Source organism: Talpa occidentalis, unplaced genomic scaffold (genome assembly GCF_014898055.3).
Source record: "Talpa occidentalis isolate TD23 unplaced genomic scaffold, MPIMG_talOcc4v2.1 talOcc4.9, whole genome shotgun sequence".
Classification (NCBI taxonomy): Eukaryota; Metazoa; Chordata; class Mammalia; order Eulipotyphla; family Talpidae; genus Talpa; species Talpa occidentalis.
In genome coordinates this window covers 33,729,964-33,746,621 of record NW_023605305.1, presented here as the reverse complement: position 1 = coordinate 33,746,621, position 16,658 = coordinate 33,729,964, and the positions used below count along the sequence as shown (strand labels likewise).

The following is a 16,658-nucleotide window of genomic DNA, read 5'->3' as shown; positions in this document are numbered from 1 at the left end:
TTCATAGTGCGGTGCTTAACTCCTTATGCCACAGGGAGGCCCCGAGAATTCAAATTTTTAAAAAAATGTAGCATAGTATGTATATGTGTGTGTGTATACATATATATATATATATGTATATACGTATATGTGTGTGTATGTATATATATATACATATATGTATATATACACATATATACATATATATACACACATACTATATACACACACATACTATAGTTTATATATATAAACCACATAACCCTCCTGTTATCCTGTTATATTTCGAGGTAGAATTCCTTTAATCGGACACTAATATTTTTCCAAATGAGATATCTGAATATTCTTATTAAGTGGATAAAGACCAAGTAGCCTGTGTCAGCTTAGGTCAGGTTTTGCTGCCAGATGAAATTAGATGAGGTCAATTTTTGTCACCAACAGAGTTATAAAAGTTTTTGTTTTCAGGGCTTTTTGAATTTCAGAATTAAGTGAGAAGAAACAATTATTTTAAACTCTAGTCAGATATTGCTGCTTGCTGAAAGTTTCTGAGCCTGGAGCCTGCTTACCCTTTGTTACAAAAGGAGATTAGTGAGGATTAAAGATCTGTTAAGGAGACATTAATTCCAAAAAGACTTTCCTCCCTGGTTTAACATTTTGATCATTAGAATATGTTGGAACCTAGTTTATGTTTTGTGTTTCTTTTTTGAGCTGTTCCAACTATTTGTAAGTATTGATATTTAGTGATTAATACTTTCTTAGAGACCAAAGAACAAACAAAAGAAAAAAGTTCAAAATTCATTCTTTTGCAATTACCCTTTCAACTCTTTAAATCTAAGATGTATTATAGAATCTTAGTGATTTTACATTTCCAGTTTCTTGAAACAATTTGCTATTTGATCATCCTAGGAGTTATTTCTTCATTACTCATCAGTTATTCCCAATTGTGGTAAAAGACTGATAAAAAAGAAAACAAAACAAAAAACAATATGGTCATGTAATATTGCATAATCTTTTAAGAAGAGGTATAGGGCCTCCCTGGTGGTGATTGGGGTTAAGACGCAACCTATGAAGGTAACAGCAGCCTCTGCAGCATGAGTTCAATCCCCGGCTGGCCAGGGAGCAACCTACATGGCGAGGCAGACCTCTCCTGTCTCGCCCGCTGCTCCCCTCAGCAGTGTACTTCTGTCAAATCTACCTGTTCTGTTCCCCACTCTGTCTCTGGTGGATACTCTCACCCCCTGCACCTCTGGCCTGTACCCCAGCTCTTGTATGCTTGAATAAATAAATCTTAAAAAGAAAAGGTATATAAAATGTCTGGATACACATCTTTATGGTCTTTTTTTTTTTTTTTTAAGTCTTCCATTGAATATAACTGCTAATTCAGATTTTTTAATTTCCTGTATGGAATGGTAAGGGGAAGAAAATTGCCAATGTATGTTAAATAAATATTTAGCTAAATCAGATAAATGCAAAAGAGACAGCTGTATTCTCAGTTGTGTTTAATAGAAATGTAATACAATCCATTTATGTAACTTTACATTTTGTAGTAGTTATATTAAAAATATATTTAGTATACCTAAATATAATCATTTTGTTATCACTATGTAAAATTATAACTAGTAATTGGCCAGCACACTCTAGATTTAATGATGCTGCTGAAATGGATCATATAAGGGGAATCTTTAGATGTTAATATTTTAGATATATTTTTCTCTAACTCAAGAATTAATGACAGAACAATATATTTTTAAGGGGAAATGTTTGTGATAATGTCATCTAGAAAGTCATTCAACAGGAAAGACTACATCCCATAGCATCTTATAATAAGAACCTGAACCATCCCATTTTGCTAAAAGTACATGTGACATTATTCCTTAATTTTTTATGATACTTATCATATTTACTTTATACAGTTTGTAAGTAGATAAATGCTGAAACTATATGTGTATACAGAGAGGAAATAGATATCAAATGAAAAATGTCACTGGATTAATCATTTGAATTTGTGTATATAAACCTAAGAATAAACACATTTTGCATTTATGGTGCAAAGAAAATGGCTGAAATCTCTGCAACAAGAGTATGAGCTGTCAAAAGTTTTTTAAAATACTGCCTTTTGATGGTGCAAATACAAGAAAAAGAATCAGAAGTAGTGATAAACTAGGGTGGGGGGCGGGGAGGGGAGGGATCGGGGTCAAAATAAGGGGGTTGCAATTGTATGGGAAATATAAAAATAAAATTTATTTTAAAAAAAAAGAAGTAGTGATAAACTAGAATGTATTGAGGGTTATGTACTAACTGAAATCAGTATTCCAAGAAGGATATACGCCAGGTTTATGCATGATAGCTGTTGAGCAGCGGGTTGTATTCAAGGACATTGCCCACTTCTGATGTATGTATTTTTAAAACCTGGAAAATACTGTTATATTCTTACTTAAATTCCTATAAAGTTATTTTGCATTAGTCTGTCATTTTATTTTTGCAAGGTTTTTGTAAAATTACTTTAAATTATAAAAGTGGGTCCACTGAACCCAGGTGGTAAATGATGACAACTGTTTTTCCTAGTGCACTGAGGTTTAATCAGAAAGTTGGCAAGAAAGTTGGAATAGAGGTAACTGTTCCATTATGATTCTGTGTTACGTCATGTTGCTTATATCATTGAATACTGCCTCCCATACTGCCTAAAATTATCTCAAGTGTACCCAATGTTGGGAGACACTCATATATAGTTACTGTTGAAAGAATAAGTGATTGACTTGAAGCTATCAAGGCAGTCTGAACATATGCATCAAATCTTCTCCCAAACTCTGCTGAACTACAGTAAAAGGACTTTTAAAAAGACATAAATCCCTAAGCAGGAGAGGAGAGAACAGCAATAAAATTTTCAAACCTGAAAAGCAGATGGTTGAGAGAGCTTAGTAGATCCATAGACAAATCCCAAATTTGCAATAGTACAAGCACTAAGTTCCTCTGGAACCCAAGGATGAAAGGACAGGTACCAAAACAAGGAGGCTTGGGTGAGAGCTACTTGAAAATCAGTTAGATCCCTAGAGTCTCTGCTGCTGATTCTCCTCCCTCACTTAAGCAGAAGTTGAAAGGTGGCCCTTGAGAAGGTAGAACACCAAGTGTTTGGGCCAGGAGAGTCCAGATACAGTTGTGTACTAAGCATACCAGGATGTACTCAATAACTCTGTTCCCACTTGGCTTTCTGAGCACTGGGGATCAGGCCCTCCAGAGAAGATACTGGAAGATTCTTTTCTGGAAACTGACCAATCTAGGAAGGAAGACCTTAAATTACTGAGTTGGTCACTCACCCCAAAAAACGTTGGCATAGATTACCTGTTGTGAAATCTATTGTCTGTCATCTTCAATCAGTAATTTAAGGTCTTCCTAGATTGGTGAGCTCTATAAGAGGTCCCACTCTCAGTTTTAAACTGATTTCTGAGGAAAGGATCTAATGCAGAAGATAGAGACCAAAAGAGGCAAAATATATGTGTGTATATCTGTGTCTGTTTTTCTTTCTGAAATAAAATTTCTTAATTCTCTGGACTAAGTTAGCTTTCTTGACAGTCTGTATTAATGTGATTTTTTTTCTTTCTTGGTCTAGGCAGTTGACAAGTATTTCAAACTTCCTCATGCTTCCAGTAAACCACCACGGATTTCAGGAAGCCTTGTTGATACTTCTTATAAAACATTAAGATTTGCATTTAGAGCATCATTAAAAACTGCCATTTATCGAATAACTACTACATTTGGTGAACATCTGAAGTAAGTTTACCTGTTTTGATTCGTAATAACAGTATACTTTTAGGAGTTTCCTTCAGAAATAGGTATCAGAATTATAAAGGCTCACATGTTTAAACTGCTCTTTTGGGAGTTTCATGATTCATACTGGGAGTTAACAGCTTAGTTTTAGACTTTATTTTTTAAAATTTGTCTGGGTCCTTTCAAATGGACAAATGAAAAGCTGAAAAAAATTATAAAAGTAGCAAGTGAAATATTTATGTATTTTTATATATATATATATATTTTAAAGATTTATTTTTATTTATTTATACAAGCAGTGGGTACAGACAGAAGCGCGGGAGAGTGAGAGAATTCACCAGAGCCAGAGCAGAGAGCAAAGCAGGCAGAAGGACCGAAGTACACTGCTGAGGGGAGCAGCGGGCGGCAGGAGAGGTCTGCACGCCTTGTGGGACCCTCCGCCGGTGGCCGGGGAGCAGCTGGGGATTAAACTGGTGCTGCAGAGGCTGCGGGCAGCTTCGCAGCCCAGCGCTCAACCGCTGCACCACCGGGGAGGTCCCTATATATATTTTTTTTTAACTACCAAAACATCCTTAAGGGAGGAAAAAAGGCCAAAAGCTAAGTTACCTTTCCAGAAAAACATTAAAAATTATTCTGTCAACCGCATTTTGGTCAGCAAACTAAGAGTTGGAGTGAACAGAGTATTCCATAAATGAGTTCTAGGTGCTTTATAAATCATGGTGGAAAAATAATAGAACACAAAACCTCAGAAAGGATCCAGAAAGAAAACCACAGATGCCAAACCCGTTTCTATTTAGTTCATTGATGTTTACTGCTTTTCATGAGATAGTCTAGCTGGGTGTGGTATAAGAGATACTAGTTTATTAACTAGACTATATTTATCCTAATTATAAGTGAACCCGAAGAGATGTGAGAGATTATTTTGCCTTTTCTGTATATAATCAATCAATAGTTTAGAACTTCCTCATGCCACCACCTTTTATAAAGAGTAGTCTACTTCCTTCTACTTCAAAATTCTAGGCAGCCACAGTAGCAAGTTTTTTTTTTTTTTAAAGATGTATTTATGCATACAAGAACTGGGGTAACTGGGGTACAGGCCAGAGGTGTGGGGGGGTGAGAGGATTCACCAGAAACAGAGTGGGGAACAGAACAGGCAGACTGACTGAAATACACTGCTGAGGGGAGCAGCGGGCGTGTCAGGAGAGGTCTGCTGCACCATGTGGGTTAGCTCCCTGGCCAGCCTGGGATCGAATTCGTGCTGCAGAGGCTGCGGATAGATTCGCAGTGCTGTGCTTAACCCCTTGTGCCACCAGGGAGGCCCCCACAGTAGCAAATTTTTAGGGAACACTTTGATTCTGTGTGGGAATAAGAAAGCTATAGATTATGCTCTATTTTGAAGAGGTTGATTCACTTATTAAAGAGTTTATTGGGCATCTTCTAGATTGCACTCTCCAGTGTGAAAGTCACTTATGACTATTTAAGTTAAAATAAAATTTAAAATTTAGTTCATCAGTCTCACCAGTTACATTTCAAGTCATTAGAAACTAACATTGGATCATGTAGGTATAAAACCTTACTATCATTGCAGAAAGTTTTAGTGAACAATGCTGTTCTAGATAATTCATGTAGCACTTTATATATGTATTTTCATTTACACTTCTCAAAGAACCTGTGAGGTGTTGAGATTACATACATGGAAACTAAAACTCAAAGAAATTAAGATATTGTGTAACAGCATAATCCTAGTGAGTGTTAGAATATGAGCCTGAAATTAGGACTTTCTTACTCTTTAACATTCCACCTTCCTTCTCTGTGCACACGAGACTGCCTTTAAAATGTGAATTGGCTTGTAGAATACTTTCAGAAAACATGCATTGATGAATTTAGAGAATGAATGATTCAGAATAATGCATGCATTGATGAATTTAGAGAATGAATGATTTTTGTTTTTTTAAAGATCTATTTGTTTATGCATACAAGAGCTGGGGCACAGGCCAGATATGTGGGGGTGGTGAGAGGATTCACCAGAGACAGTGGGGAACAGAACAGGCAGACTGACTGAACTACACTGCTGAGGTGAGCAGCGGGCGAGATAGGAGAGGTCTGCTGCGCCATGTGGGTTGCTCCCTGGCCGGCCGGGGATCGAACTCGTGCTGCAGATGGCTGCGGGATTGCTTCATAGTGCGGTGCTTAACCCCTTGCGCCACCAGGTAGGCCCATGAATGATGTCTTGAACAGGGAAAATAAACAGACATTTCTTAGGTAAGAAAGAGAGATACAGATGACTAAAATGATAACAAAATTCTGCCTTAATTTCTCTAAGAACAATAGTATTTTACATATATGTTAAAATTGATGGGTCAGTAGATACTTTTTTGTACAAATCTAGGACCTAAATGTGGGGGAAAGAATGCAAGATTTGGAGTTAAAACATTTGAATTTATGGCTGGTTACCTCATTGACTATCTATGGCTGTGGGCAAGGTATCTATTAAATAACTTGCCCAAGATTGTGCAGGTAGTAAGTTACAGAACCAGAATCAGACTCAGATCTTTCTGACCTTGGAGTTCCATCTTCAAGGTCCGCACTGTTAACCAGTAAGGATGTGTTATCTTCTAACCTCCAATCCTTTCTGGTTCTGTTTACCCTGCTGTGAAAGCGTATGTTTCCATCCTACTTTGTTCCATTTGCTGTTAATAGAGATGAAGTGGGATCACACATATGTAGAACATTTATACATTGCAACAACTATTATTACTGTTAGATACTTAATGTATTCATTACACCCTGAATGCCACCTCTGAGAACCAGGTATAAATGAAGTAACTCTGAGGTGTGAAAATGAACCTTGGCCAGTTACTCGTTGGAGATACTCATTTAACACCTATTTACTCTTAATATAAGCAAGTTTGAGTTTCTACTCTATAACATTCAAATTTGAGGGGAAGAGACTGCTGTTCGATCCAGCAGTACTAACAATAGTAAGGGATAGGTCAATATCTGCCAGCAGAGGGAAGAGTAATGGAAAAGTTGCAGAGTTGATGTTTGAGAGAGTTCAGGGCCCTTTAGTTAGAAATGGCAGCCTTGCTCGCATCTAGGGGAGATCTGCACAGAAAAATATTTTAAGTGGTTCAAGTATTAGAGGCAACTGTGTAGTTTAAGGAAACAGAGATGTGTATACATAAGACACTTTAAAGCGGTGACCTTCCGTTAACTGGAATTTTATCATTTGATAATGATACATTACTATATATATTTCAATAACTAGGAAACCAGAATCTCTTGCTATATTCAATTTTTGGCCAAAAGTTTAAAAGGAAGTTTTATACTAGTTTGAATATGTATTTGCCCTAACTTTGTCAAGGTAGTATATTTTTGTGGGGGAGAGAGAACTCAATTTCCCTATCCAAGACATAATAACGTTCAAAGGAAAAAGTAAATCTAAACCACCAAGCTGTTACCTTTGAAAACGGTTAGTGGAGTCTATTGTGTTTTAACCAAACATTTTAGTTTAAAGGATTTTATATTAAAGGCAATTCAAATGCTCCACAACTCAAAGATAATGTTGAAATCTGGTTTAAATAAAATAATAAAATCCAGAAAAATCTACTGCAAGGCCTGAAACTCTGCACAGCAGGTTCCACAGCAGAGCAGGTTAAAATCGATGCCTTCACTTGTCAGTCTCAATTTGCTTTGGTCTTTGAGAAGGTAGAAACATGCCATGACTGAATGTAAGCCTTCCTCCTCATTAGATTAAGAAGGGTTTTTCATCCAACTTTTTCAGAAGTATTAAATAAGTGAAGATTTCTATTCATTTTTAATTGTTTTGAAAAATATTGACTCTGTGCTCTGTGGTTCACTTAATATGGTTAATGTAAAATAAAGCTTATGCTTTGAATTTATGTTTCATTTAGTGCTGTGCAAGCATCTGCAGAACATCAGAAAAGACTTCAACAGTTCTTGGAGTTCAAAGAATAGTTAAGTAATATAAACTGTGTTCATTACACTGCTGATACAACTACAGATGGGACAGTAAATGTTCAGCATTCTTGGATCAGAAGAAAATGGACTAATTAGATGCTTCCTTTGTCGTGGTGGTTGCTTTGAAAACTATACTTTAATGGGAGAAATCATGGAAAATTCTCAATAGAATAACCGAAAACTGCCTTTTCTGTACTGGTTGCTTTTTTTGTGTGTGGTATAATAAAATCTCTATTCAGTTTTACAGAACTATCTATGACAGTAGAAATGTTTCTAACTTGTAAAGCTTAATGATAATAACTAGAAAATTTTTAGAATTTATTTTTGAAAGGAGTAGAGCCAGTTCAGAAGGTAAAATCAGTTTACTCGATCCAAGTCTTCCTCCCTAATTGTTCTGAGAGTTCAGTTCTCTGTAAACTAAATACATAAACTTTTTAAGAGTAGTTTTTGTTTACTGAAGGATAAAAATGGTAACAGTGGAGAAAATTTCACAGAAAAATATTGTCTAGAGGACATATTTTGTTAATCTGTTAGGTCGTGTTTTTGTTTCCAGGGACAAATTAAATTTGCATGATTGTCCAAAAAAGAAAGTCTCAATTTACAGATGCTAACTCTATATAAAGGAATGTGGAAAAATTTAGTTCTTAAGTTACAAGATTAAACATTCACATTTGGTTTTTGAAAGACGGTTGACCAACATCTATGAATTTATTTTGTATCATGCTAGTAAACAATAAGTGTATGGGTATTTTCCCAAGTAGTTTTGCTTTCTTTTTCTGAAACAAAACATTAAGTGATTGCAGAGTTTTTTAAGGGAGAAAAAGTTTTGCAAGAGAAAGCAGGAAACTTTCCCCTTTTTTCCCCACCCTTCATCTTCATTTCATCAAATTATTTTGTGAAACTTGTTTGGCCTCACAAAGGGAGGTGCTAACTGGATAATTAAAATATATTAAGAAAATTTTTATAGCCAGAAACAACTTAGTCATCAAATAGCAAGTGAAACTAAAACATCAGAGGGATTACTGTACCTGGGAGTATATTGTATTTCCTGAAAGTGAATGAGGTAATTTTATAATTTATTAGATCAACTTCTTTAGACATGAAAGGTTGGAAATTCTACTGGTAGATATTCACTGGACTAGCTTTGGACTCATTTGCTCCCTTGTAATTCTCCTGTTATCTTTTCTCTCTAGTACACCTCGATTTTTTCTTTAAAGTCAGTACCGTATTGTCTGTAAGTCTTTAATGTGGTATGTATGTCTAGCATTTGTCTGATTACTTGATGTATTATACCTTTATTCCTTTTATTTGGTGTCCCTTCAACCCACACATGCCAAATTATAAATAAATCCTCCTGGCCTTTTAAGTATCTTTATGAGACAGTTCCCCAAAACTCAGGGTTTTTGAGTATTCAGGCTGATGTCATTTTTTTTTTCTTCACATCTGAAGTGGAATTGAGCTCTTTTTTGAATGTGAAAGTTAAATTTCAAATGTGGAAGTTTCTTAGAGATGACCAGAAAAAGTCACTAGGTTGACTGAAAACTATCGAATTCTTTAAAGCTGTCAATGCTTTAAAGCCATTGAACTTTTTATATTCCATTCTCTGTGCTTCTCCTGACTGAAGCATTTTGGGAGAAAGGTCTTTTTTTTTTTTTTGGATGTTTATGTATGATAGTTTTATTTATTATTTTTATTGGCCCAAAAGAGGGTAAAAATTTGAAACAGTTTAACAGTATTGCAGCTGATCCTGTCAGATGAGAATTGGACTCTTCACCTTCTGCTTCCATTAAAGATGAATAGTGGGTTCCTGAGACTGACAATGGGAATGATTCTTTGAAACTCTGACTCGGGTAAAATTTCAGATAAAATCTAAAATTAGGTTTAGATTTTTGCCATTTCCCATATATTTTGGACAGATATTATATCTAATGAGCAATGTGAAAGTTTCTGTGGTGTTCATTCCCATTTTCTCTGAAGAGAATGTGCTGTGTATAGAATGCTGATTGTATAATGTCTGCCTGGTAGAGATTTGAAAACTGCTTTCCTAAATCTGGATTGTATTTAGTAGGTAAGGCAGTCAATTCCTTTTCCCGTTGTGTGTTGATAATCTACATGCCATCTATGAGGGTTGGGCGTGGTGCAGTCACCTGTTACTACAGAGCTGTTTGTCCTATGTATAAGGAGGCTCTTTTCCTTCCATGAAGTCATATCCTGCCTGTGAGCCCACTGATGCAGTAACATTGGCCAGAAAATTGGAGTGTTTTTTTTCTCTGTTAGTACAAAACATGATTGTGTCAAGTCTTATAATGTTTGCTTCACTCTTGGGGAAGGTAAATCTACTTAACTGCTTTTCTGGAGAACTGGGAAACTGTCCTAGGAGAAGCCTTGGACAGCTGAGTGGATATGAATGAGCAACAGTTTGTTTAATTTGCTGATTTTGGTCCTTCTTAATAGTTTTGTATGTCTTGTAAATATTTTTTGTAATCTGTTTATGCCTTTTTGAATATCACTGATACTGAATTGGGTAGAAAAATAAATCGGCTTTTTAAAAATGGGGCTCTCTGTGAAGTGTGTATTTATAACATCAGTTATTTAATTTCTGTTCTGTTTCCTTAATCATTTTATTTCAGCCTGAGTCTTTGCTTATAAAACCTGAAAATGTTTAACTTCTTGAGAAGTCAGCTTTGACCCTTAACTGGACTCATTTGGTGGATGATCTATGTTTAATGGTAATTTGAAGGACCCCGCATCCTTAGTCTCTTCTTTGTTATCTTGGCATCTTTTTTTCCAAAACAAAGGACACAGGTGCTGAAAGTCATCTCTTAATAGAGGTTTTTCCCTCACCAGAATAGTGTTTCTAAACAGATCATATTCTTCCAGGCTAACAGTTAGGTCTGTCAACTTTGCTTAAATTAGTCTCAACTCACCTCAAGATAGATAGTACTATACTAAGTGCCTCAACTCTCTTAATGCTCTCCCAGTCCTTAGACATCTTTTTTTAAAATCTGTAGCTTACAACAAAGATAGATTTAATTCATCAGTTAACAAGTCAGCTATTCTTAGCAAGCTGCTCACCACCAGTTTTAAATAAATAAAGTCATTGTTTTGAGTGATAAGAAGGGAATAGACAAGCACATAACCTAACCTGTATACTTCTCAGTCATGTTCCTAAGCAGCCTTGTCAGTGGCTGTAGTGGTGTGCAAGTTGATGCAGAGCTAGCTAATCAGTCAAAAACATTAACTGAATGTCTGTTATGACCCAGCTATTAGAAACAATTTGAACTGTGAACAAACAACACAGTCCTTAAGGTATTTGTAATCTAATGTAGTGGCATTTGAAATTTGGAATCAGAAACATCAGAATCACAGGAAGTGCTTATGAGAGGTGCACATCTGGACTCCAGTGCAGATTCTGCTTCAGGTGGTTTGGACTGGTTCACAGGAGATGTAATTTGTAACAAATTCTAAGCAATTGTCTGAGAATTACACTGTGAGAAGGGTTTGTTTTGGATTATGGGTTACCAAACTTAGCATGTATCAGAATCACTTGAAAAGCTTGTTAAAAGATTTCTGGGCCCCATCTCCAGAGTTTCTGGAGTGAAGCCCAGGAATTTGAATTTCTAGCCTGTGTCCAGGTGACGCTGATGCTAGTAAGGAGACCACACTTTGAAAACTACTGCCCTAGTGGATTTCCTCACGTTGTGTTCTCTCAGATGAGTGTCTGAAGCATAAGCATTATCATTTGCAATAAGGTAGATTTCTTCCCTCTAATTTATTTATTGGAAAGCTTGAATTATATGGTTAGATCTCATAGGTAATACAGGAATTCTGACAAAGATTCAGGTGTTCATATACTCATACTGAAATTGCAGCAGGTGACCTGACACCAATTGCTCTTTTACACCATCATGGCTTCCTGCTCATCTTATTTCCTTTGTCTGAATTTCCGTCTGGGTAGACTTACCATTCTTCACAATGAGCTTAGTCTTCCCATTTACTCCCAGATAGATTTCTATGTATTTTCCCAATGCTTTGCCATTTCTTTTTGGGGCCTTATCACCTTGAGTTGTAACTTAACTGATTACAAACTTGCTTTCCCTTGTAGATGACAAGCTCCCTCTCCAGGATTCCAGTTACACTTTATTAATATATCTGTATCTTAACCTGTTCTCTATTATTTTTAAATTTCCATACTTTACTCTGCATAGTTTCTTCTGAGCAATGTTCCAAGTCCTTTTCTTCAACGACCTTAGTAGCAATTAAACTTTTCTGTGAACTCCATGTAGACTGTAAGCTCTACTAACAATAGTTTTCCCAGTAAATAAATGAATACTAGCAATCTTTTCTTGAGTTTTTCATCTTTAGAAATCCTTTAACTACAATTCTGAAATGTGGAGGTTGGTGACAAATTTGGCAGTAAAATCTGATGTGTGGCCATTTATAGTCTTAATTTACCCAAAGTATGATTATGTGTATATCTGCTGTAGTATGTTTGGTTATGAGGTGCTGTTCAGACCCTGGCACATCACATTGGAATGTTATATAATATACATCATTATTCCTTCTCTAAAATCTGAAAAGTTATTTTGGAACATCTCATCTCAAGAGTTTCATACAAAATGTTGTAGACCTGTTTTTTTGTAAAAAAAAAAAAAAAATTCCCCATGCACTCATTTAGCATTCACTCACTGCTTGCTGTATAGCAGGCCTGGTGATGGACATAAAGGATAAAGTCACAGATCTGGCTCTCAAAATGCTCACCACCTTGTGTGAGAGAAGTAAGTAGAGGCAACCCTTGCTTGCAAAAACCCTTTTTCTCTTATTTACAAAATTGATTATTTTGCTGTTACTGTTTCCTTGTTGATATAACATCTGTTCCTAGCTTACTTAAGCAATAGCTGTTACTAGCATTTGTGCCCACATCCTTTATGGTTCCTTTCAGCACTAAATGCAGCACTTCCTAAGGTGTTCTGGTCCTAGCCCACATTGTTACTTGCATCATTTAGCAGGAGATGTGTGGCTGTGCCTTGCCCTTAAGTGCCATGTTCTCCCTGCATATACATATCTTACCAGATACTCTTGAATGTGTCTTGCAAGTGATCCTGGTGGTAAAGTAGTTCTGAAGACCTATAGAATACCTCTGGCAGAGAAACATTGGAAGGTGACCTATAAATCACAGACCTTTACCATTGAAAGTCTTTTGAAGATATGTTGACTCTTGATTTTGTTTTGAGTTGGAACCCCAAAGGACTGCACTCTAGAAGGAAGGCTGGCGAGTAAGTAGATTGTATGAAATGTAATTGAGTAAGAATCTTTATTAAATTGCAGCTATCTTTGCCAGTGTTTCTAGGTCCTAGGGGAAGCTAAAATAAGTCTCTAGAGCAAAATAACACCCTACACCTCAACCCTCAAACAAGTTTTCAAATACATTTTCTATGCAGTTAAGAATAACTAGGCATAGGAAGAGATAAGACAACATGAATGAAAACAATAGACTCATAGGGGGTCTAGATATTGGAGTTATCAGGCAGAGATTTTAAAATAATTGTTGTGTTAAATAAGATCTTAAAATGAAATTTTAATTCATTAGAGAATTAGAAACTGCATGTATTTAGAAATTACATATAAATTTCAAATATGTAAGTATATATTTATATAAATTTGAAATGCCGCAGATAAAGCCTAGAAAAAATAATTAGAATTAACACAGGGCCTACCTGGTGGCACAGGTGGTTGAGTGATCCACTGTGAAGCTGTCCGCAGCCTCTGCAGTGCTGGTTCGGGTTCGACGAGAATCCCACAGGGTGAAGCAGACCTCTCCTGTCTCACCCGCTGCTCCCCTCAGCAGTGTATTTCATCAGTCTGCCTGTTCTGTTTCCCGCTTTTCTCCAGTGAATTCTCTTACCCTCTTGCACATCTGGCCTGTACCCCAGTTCTTGTATAAAAATAAATCTTTAAAAAAAGAATACATTTTAAAAAGATCTATTTTTATTTATTTATGCACACAAGAACTGGGGTTTAGGCCCAAGGTGGGGATGGGTGAGAGGGTTCACCAGAGACAGAATGGGGAGCAGAACAGGTGGATCTATTAAAATACACTGCTGAGGGGAGCAGCAGGCAAGACAGGAGAGGTCTGCTACACCATGTAGCTTAGCTCCCTGGCCTGGGAGCTGGCGATTGCACTGAGACTTTAACCCATATGCCACCAGGGAGGCCCAGAATTAATAGATTATTCTAAGAATTAAGGCAATGGGTAGGTTTACCTACAAATTAAACATAGTTGGAAAAAAATTACTTGGAAGATAGAGCAGAAGCAAATACGTAGAATAAAGCATGAAAAGTCAAAAATATTAAAACAGAAGATAGGTTAAGGCATAGATGATACAATAAGAAAGTCTATAAGTGTAATTGGAATCCTAGGAGAAAGATCTAAAAAGATTTGAAGATTTAATAGCAGGCAACTTTTTTAATTGATGAGCCATCAAGTCACAATTGAAAATACTCTATGTACCCTACATAGATAAGTAAAAAGAATATGCAGAGTATATCATATTAAAAGTGCTTTAAAAATCATAAAAATAGAGGAGATAAAAAGACTTCTTTCAAATGAGCAACAACTAGATAGCTAACTTCTCAACAAAAACAAGTGACAACAATGGGATGGACATTTTAAAGTGCTGAGAGAAATCTGAGCTAGAATTCCATAGACTGCATTAATATACAAAAATAGAGAAATAACATTTTCTGACAAAAGCTGAGAGGTTTCATCAATGGCCACACTAAAATTATATGAAGGAGTTTTTTTCAGGGAGAAGATGGAAGGACAGTCAGGAAGCAACAGGAAATTAACAATGAAAAAGGTAAATACGAATATTGATGTATGAAATAATATTTCATGGGGTTTTACATATATGGGAGATCCTATACTTCTAAATCATACAAAATGTTGTAAACCAAAGTTACTGCAATGTAAAAAAAAATAAACATATACATACAAAACATATATACATATGTATGTATATATAGATAAAGAAATAGAGATTTAAAGTAGAGAGCATAATGGCATACTGGGATTTAAAATACCCTAAGGTTATTACGTTGTCTTAGAATACAGTATCAACAGTAGACTATTACTAAAGATGTGCATTATAGCTTAAGGGTAGCTTCTAAATAAAAAGGGGCGCGCTGAAGTGGTTTATTACCACTGCTTATTAGGGAAATATAAATTTAACTGAGTTACCACCACATACCTATTAGAAGGACTAAAAATAAAAAAAAGACTGATAACTAACATTGAGGAGGAATGACTAAAATTCTCATATAATTGATGGAAGGTGTGAAAGGCAATATCTACTAAAGGCAGACATACTTACTCTAGAATCTATGCCACAAATTGGTATATGCCCAAAAGAAATGAGAGCATATGTCCACCAGTGTCATATTTGCAAGGTGGTTTATAGGAAAAATTTTCACATTAGCCCCAAATTGGAGAAAATTCAAATTTCCATCAGTGTACAATGGGTAAATTGTGCTATATATACTTTTACAATACAATCAACCATGTAAAATATGGTTGAATGTAAGAAGTTTAATGAAGCTTATAGACAATATTAAGCCAAAGAAACCAGGCACACAGGAATATATACTGTGTGATTGCATTCATATGTGTTTCAAGAGTAGGTAAAGCAGTGTTATCACTATAGAATAGTGGCAATGGGGAGAGGGCAGCATATTAATTTGGATGGGCATCAGGAAACCTGAGGTGCAGGAAATGTCCTTTATCTTGATTTGGCATGTACTTTAAAAAATGTATTGAGTGAGGGCCTCCCCGGTGGTGCAGCGGTTGAGCGCTGGGTTGCGAAGCTGCCTGCAGCCTCTGAGGCACCAGTTCAATCCCCGGCTGCTCCCCGGCCACGGAGGAGGGTCCCACATGGCGCGCAGACCTCTCCTGGCGCCCGCTGCTCCCCTCAGCAGTGTGCTTCAGTCCTTCTGCCTGTTCTGCTCCCCGCTCTGGCTCTGGTGAATTCTCTCACCCTCCCGTGCTTCTGACTGTACCCAGTGCTTGTATAAATAAAAATAAATAAATCTTTAAAAAAAAAAAAAATGTATTGAGTGAGACCTAAGATTTTTGTACTTTGTTATACCTTAATTTAAAAAACACAAAAACTGATGGAACCACTTATAAGGAGACAGAAAACTCTACAATTATAAAAAGGTATTTTAGACACCTCTCAGTAACTGTTAGAGTAAGTAGAGTTTAGAAATAGGATGTAGAATATTTGAAACAGTCAGCAAACCTGGCCTAACAGACACATAGGGAACACTGCATTTGACTGAAGAACTTGAATTCTGTATGTTTACATTGAACATTTACAAATCTGGCCCTATGTTGGTCCATAATGCAGGTCTGAACAAGTTTTAAAGGATTTAAAATCATTTAGAGCATATTTGACTATCAATAAATGATAATGATAGTGCTATCAAATGGTAATTAGAACATTCCATATGTTTAGAAATTGAGAATATTGAAATACAGTTTTATTTGTTTTTATTGAATACTTGTTCATTAAAAGTGAATAAATCTTTTTAAGGTGATAATCCCAGGGAAGATCAGTGCTAGTAAGACAGGTCATTCAGAAGGAACCTCCACTAAAGGACTTCCCACAGGGTGTCTGTGCCAGGAAAGGTCCTGGGAGGACAGAGGTGAGAATTTCATCCCATTTTAGTTCCATGTGGTTATTCACTGCCTTCCTCTTATATAAAATATCCACAGGCAAAAAATAAATTTTATAAAAAGAGTTATCCATTGACTATGGAGGCCATTTCTAGGTTTTCTGGGTGCCCTGGAGCCATTCCTGATGGGCACTGGTACAAATCACAGCGCTGGCAAATCAGTGACAGTGCCATGTGGGGATTTAACAGAAGGGAGAAAT

The 16,658-nt window shown here is 36.2% G+C and overlaps 1 protein-coding gene across 2 annotated transcripts in view; it reads left to right on the top strand.

Moving 5' to 3' along the window:
- Nucleotides 1–16,428, top strand: part of NDC1 (NDC1 transmembrane nucleoporin) — a 50,805-nt gene extending 34,377 nt beyond the window's left edge. The window contains exons 17-18 of one of the 2 annotated variants that reach the window (XM_054690809.1): nucleotides 3,587–3,747; nucleotides 16,317–16,428. In XM_054690809.1, the coding sequence (XP_054546784.1) occupies nucleotides 3,587–3,747; nucleotides 16,317–16,320 (165 nt within the window). In that variant the 3' untranslated portion in view covers nucleotides 16,321–16,428. Of the gene's footprint in view, nucleotides 1–3,586; nucleotides 3,748–7,658; nucleotides 7,975–16,316 lie in introns of those variants that run through there. The other variant, XM_037498378.2, reaches the window with a different exon arrangement.
- Nucleotides 16,429–16,658: the final 230 nt, after the last annotated feature.